General features: G+C 43.2%; 2 protein-coding genes across 11 annotated transcripts in view; one reads left to right on the top strand and one right to left on the bottom strand.

The window, feature by feature from the left end:
- Positions 1 to 520, bottom strand: part of SPATA6L (spermatogenesis associated 6 like) — a 65007-nt gene extending 64487 nt beyond the window's left edge. For 4 of the 7 annotated variants that reach the window (XM_055087193.1, XM_055087192.1, XM_024126879.3 and 1 more), the window contains exon 1: positions 21 to 518. In XM_055087193.1, coding sequence (XP_054943168.1) covers positions 21 to 167 — 147 coding nt within the window. In that variant the 5' untranslated portion in view covers positions 168 to 518. Of the gene's footprint in view, positions 1 to 20 lie in introns of all 7 variants that reach the window. The other 3 variants (XM_055087188.1, XM_055087191.1, XM_055087189.1) reach the window with 1 other exon arrangement.
- Positions 521 to 658: 138 nt separating this feature from the next.
- Positions 659 to 4975, top strand: part of CDC37L1 (cell division cycle 37 like 1, HSP90 cochaperone) — a 24527-nt gene continuing 20210 nt past the window's right edge. For 2 of the 4 annotated variants that reach the window (XM_028493945.2, XM_055087197.1), the window contains exon 1: positions 667 to 925. In XM_028493945.2, the coding sequence (XP_028349746.1) occupies positions 794 to 925 (132 nt within the window). In that variant the 5' untranslated portion in view covers positions 667 to 793. Of the gene's footprint in view, positions 926 to 4975 lie in introns of all 4 variants that reach the window. The other 2 variants (XM_007112340.3, XM_055087196.1) reach the window with 2 other exon arrangements.

Consider the following 4975-nt stretch of genomic DNA (forward strand, 5'->3'; position numbering starts at 1 on the left):
TTTTTCTCTTTCTGACTTACTTCACTCTGTATGACAGTCTCTAGATCCATCCACGTCTCAACAAATGACCCAATTTCGTTCCTTTTTATGGCTGAGTAATATTCCATTGTATATATGGTACTGTATTTTTTAAAGTCCTGCTCCTTCCAGTACTTTATCTTTGGCATACTCTTCTTCCCAGCCAGGTTTCGCAGAATCCTCGTTGCTTGTAACTCAGAACGAGAGGAAAGTTGGCTCTGTTTTTAAAATTTCTCTCCACTTCAACTGCCCCCACCCTCACCCCCGCTTCAGAAACTGGTTTACATATCAGTAACGAGTACAGAAATGAGTTGCAGTTTTTAAACAATACACAAAGTGGAAGACAACACTTGGTCCGAACATCTCCCGGCCCCTAGGACCCACCGTTTACTGCGTAGGAAACTCCAGACAAGTATTTAATACTACATGACCCTCAGCGCCGTTGAGGGTAAAGTGGCAGCACTGAAAGGCTTCAGAAAAAGAAGTTTTAAACAAGAAACCATTCCAGACCCACCCCCTCCTCCCAAGTCCCGGGACGCACCTCCCACGGCCACGCCTTCCAATCCGGAAGTGACGTACCAAGTGGAGTACGTCTTTTTCCGCCGTCCGCCGGTGGCGCGGCACAGGCTGGCGCCGGGCGTGCGTCGGCGTCGCGGCCGGCAGAGGGATTCTGGGTAACGGCCCCAGCCGGCTGGGGCGGCTGGCTCCGCGCAGTAGCTTTTGCTCACGCGAAGTCACTTGGCAGTGGGGATTGTAGGGCCGGGGGGAGCCGGACATGGAGCAGCCGTGGCCGCCGCCAGGACCTTGGAGCCTCCCTCGGGCAGAAGGTGAGGCTGAGGAAGAGAGTGACTTGGACGTGTCCCCCGGGTCTCCTCGCTACCCGCAGCTGCCGGGAGGCGGCACCCAGGTGAGAAGGGGCCCGTGTTCTGCGGGGGGATGGGGAGGAGCCGTCACCAGGCCCCCAGAGCCCTCTGTCTCTGCGACCCTCTTCCGTGCCCTGTTCTGAGCCTCCCCCTTCCCCCGCCCCCGACCCCCAACCTCGGGCGTCGGGAGCCTGAAGCCATCCTATCACTTTGTAGCATCTACTGAGGTCTTCGAAGAGGGGCTGGCCATATAGCCCCAACCTTTACCTCCACGCACACCTTTTCACCTTGGCTAATTCCTCACCCTTGGAAGAAGTTTCTCCCCTCCACCCCGCTTCTGACGGTACCCAGATTTGGGACAGCTCACTGTATAACATTGACCCTTTGTCCTCTTGTGCCTGCTGTTATCCGAGCACTTTCTTTTGAAGGCACTAATATTTGTGCACAGTTGATGGGAACAGTGAATGGTTGTATTTCAATGATTCACTGAGCTCCTGACATAAAGATTTCAGATCCAGTTTATTTCACTGACTTTTGACATCTGAGCAAATTCTGTAAACCTTACTATTGATGCTGGCGTAAATCTCGCCCATTCGCGTGACCATTTTCCCCTTACGTTTCTGATTTTAGTTTTGCTTCACACCATTCTTCAGTAAAAATATATAGGCACACGTTTGCCTTTTCCTTCAGACTTCTTCCTCAGATTCCTGCCGCTACTTGTGGTTTTCAGCCCAGCCTTCTTTCCTCTGAAACTTATTCAAATGTGATATACTGCCACTTAGGATTTTCTTGGTCCTATCTTAGGGAGTGCTTAGGTACTCATATCACTTTGTCCCGGTTTTTCTCCTAACCTGAGTGTTTTCGCAGTATATTTCAGGATCACGGACTAAACACTAATATGTTCAATGAACTGGATTATAGGTATTTGCCTTCTAGGCTTCTTGCAAAATGGGGTCCCCCAGGGCTTAACTGAATTAAAACAGTTTTTCTCTAGACTCATCTTGCTAGCTGTTAATGAAAATGAGTCATTTAAATTGTTTGCCAATAAGTGTAGGGTCATCGATCCTATGCCCAGCTCACAGGGTTGGTTGGCTGCACAGAGAAAAATGCTGTTTCATAACCACAGACTGTACTTCGGCCAGCCAGTCACTGGGAAAGTACAAGACATTTTTTTAGGAGGACAGAATGAGAGTTGATAGGTTGGTAGTCACCCACTAATTATGGATCACTGGTGTCATCTTTATATACAAAATGTGTTATATAAGCACATAATGAATGTGTTACAGAGATAGAAAAAGAATGAACAGCAGCTGCCATTGTCAGTTTTGAAGGAGTATAGAGAGGATAGAAAGGTCTCAAGAATTTCACTGCATTGTGGTTGGATCTAAAGAGTAACCTAAGAGAAACTGAATTTTTAAAATAGCTGTATACTAATTTATAAGCTTATTTAGCTGAAAGGAATTTTAGAAATGATTAGGCTTAAATCCTACATTAAAAGTGATTTCCCTGAGGCCATGTAGCTAGGCAGTGGCAGAATTACAACTAGAATCCACTTCTGACACCTAGTACAGTGTTTTTTCCCACCTACTGTACTGCCCATCCTGTGATGTAATGTAAAATTTTATTTGGCTGAAACTGACTTTGAATGGCACTAAGATTTGCAAAATGATTTCTAATCCTAAGTTAATTCATGTGTTTATAACAAACCTACTTACTTGTCTTGCTGGATTTAAGTTTTAGAACTTAAATTTTGCTTTTGGAATATTTGGAAAGAATAAAATATTTAATTCAGTTTATAAGCATTTTATAATCTTTATAAAAACAGCCTTGGTGTAATTTTACCAAATATAGGGAACCTAGCTATATTAATGTCATATGTGATGTATAGTTCTGAGATCCAATTAAATGCAGTTTGGAACTTAGAGATCCTGTTTGGGAATTTTTTTTATGTAAAGTTACATTAGTAGACCTTAATGCTAACAGTTCCTTTTTCAAATCTTTGTTTATTAAAATATAATCAATCATCTCAATACATGTTGGATAGTTTACTCAAATGCCCAAACATAGTCTGTGTAGTCTGTGCAGAAGAATATAAACATAAATCATTTTTAGAATTTAGAAATAAGATTTCTGTTTGATTTGAGAGGTGATTTGAGAATTTGCTCCCGCATAATTTGACAGTGCAAGATATTTCCATTTGTCCTTACCTTTCTTAGTATTTCTTTGTCTTTTCTTACAAAATAAATTTTATAGCTTCATTTCTCTCCTCTTCCTAGTCCCTTCTTAAGCATAGCTAGTCTGCAGTTATTCTTAACCCTACTCTAAGGTAGCAAAAAGTAAAAATAAATACCTTACTTGGTTGGTTAGGACCAAGTGGTATCTGGGCTCCAAACCTGCTAAACAAGTAAAACATCTGAATAGCAAGTGTCCACATTCCCTCCAGTAGAAATCTAAGTTTGCCTGAAGACTTAGCTAAAAAAGGAGCCTTGCATGCTACTTGCCTTAGAATTCCTTACCACCACTAGTCTGTTCCAAGAAGTTGAGTCGTTTATTCATCTAAGATTTATTGCATTCTAGCCTCTCAAGAAGCTGATAGTTAAACAAATAAGCACAGTATTGTGTGAAAACACCACTGTAGAAATATGCATAACTTGGGTGGAGAGGGACAAGGTAAGAGGGAAGGGACATGATGCTGGAATCTGGGATGGAGATAGGAGGTTTAGGGATGGGGGAGTTGCCACATTGAATGGGGTGGGGGGGTGGGAAGGGGATGTAAAGAATAAGCAGACAAGTAGAAGAGTGACTAGGACTGAGTCTAGAGAGATAATAGGAAGTGAGATCATGAGGGACCATGCCATGCCACAGTTTGTGCTTTATCCCAAGACTCTAAGAATGAGTAAAATTATCATATTTGTTTCTTGGAGAAATCACTCCAAGTCCAGAAGAGTAGAGAATGGGAATGGCTTGAAATGAGAAAGGCTGTATTTATATAATTAAAGTGTGAAATTACAAGGGCTTGAATAGTGATGCAGATAAGGGAATAGATTGGAGTAAAATTACTCTGAATACCTAGTTTGAAATTGATCTACATTTTGGCTAAGAAATCATAAAGAATGTGCCTTTAGCTTTTGTTTGATAGAACTGAGGAATATAAGAAATTAAACATCCAACACGATGCTTTACACGTGGTGGTTCAATAAATGTTAAAAGTGGGCTTCACTGGTGGCACAATGGTTAAGAATCCACCTGCCAGTGCAGGGGACACAGGTTCGATCCCTGGTCCGGCAAGATCCCACATGCCGCGGCGCAACTAAGCCCGTGTGCCACAACTACTGAAGCCTGTGTGCCCAGAGCCCGTGCTCTGCAATAAGAGAAGCCACCTCGATGAGAAGCCCGTGCACCGCAATGAAGAGTAGCCCCCTCTTGCCGCAACTAGAGAAAGCCTGCGCGCAGCAACGAAGACTCAATGCAGCCAAAAATAAATAAATAAAATAAGTTTATTAAAAAAAATTTTTTAAATAAATGTTAAAACTAATTACTGGGGCTTCCCTGGTGACGCAGTGGTTGAGAGTCTGCCTGCCGATGCAGGGGACACGGGTTCGTGCCCCAGTCCAGGAAGATCCCACATGCCGTGGAGCGGCTAGGCCCATGAGCCATGGCCGCTGAGCCTGTGCGTCCGGAGCCTGCGCTCCGCAACGGGAGAGGCCACAACAGTGAGAGGCCCGTGTACCGCAAAAAAAAAAAACCCAAAAAACTAATTACTATTGCTTCTTAGTAGAACAGAGTCACCACCTAATGGAACTTAGAAGCTTTTGCACAGCAAAGGAAACCATAAACAAGATGAAAAGACAACCCTCAGAGTGGGAGAAAATATTTGCAAATGAAGCAACTGAAAAAGGATTAATCTGCAAAATTGACAAGCTGCTCATGCAGCTCAATATCAAAAAACAAACAACCCAATCCAAAAATGGGCAGAAGACCTAAATAGACATTTCTCCAAAGAAGATATACAGATTGCCAACAAACACATGAAAGAATGCACAACATCATTAATCATTAGAGAAATGCAAATCAAAACCACAATGAGATATCAT

The sequence above is a fragment of the Physeter macrocephalus genome, chromosome 9 (genome assembly GCF_002837175.3).
Source record: "Physeter macrocephalus isolate SW-GA chromosome 9, ASM283717v5, whole genome shotgun sequence".
NCBI classification, from domain to species: Eukaryota; Metazoa; Chordata; class Mammalia; order Artiodactyla; family Physeteridae; genus Physeter; species Physeter macrocephalus.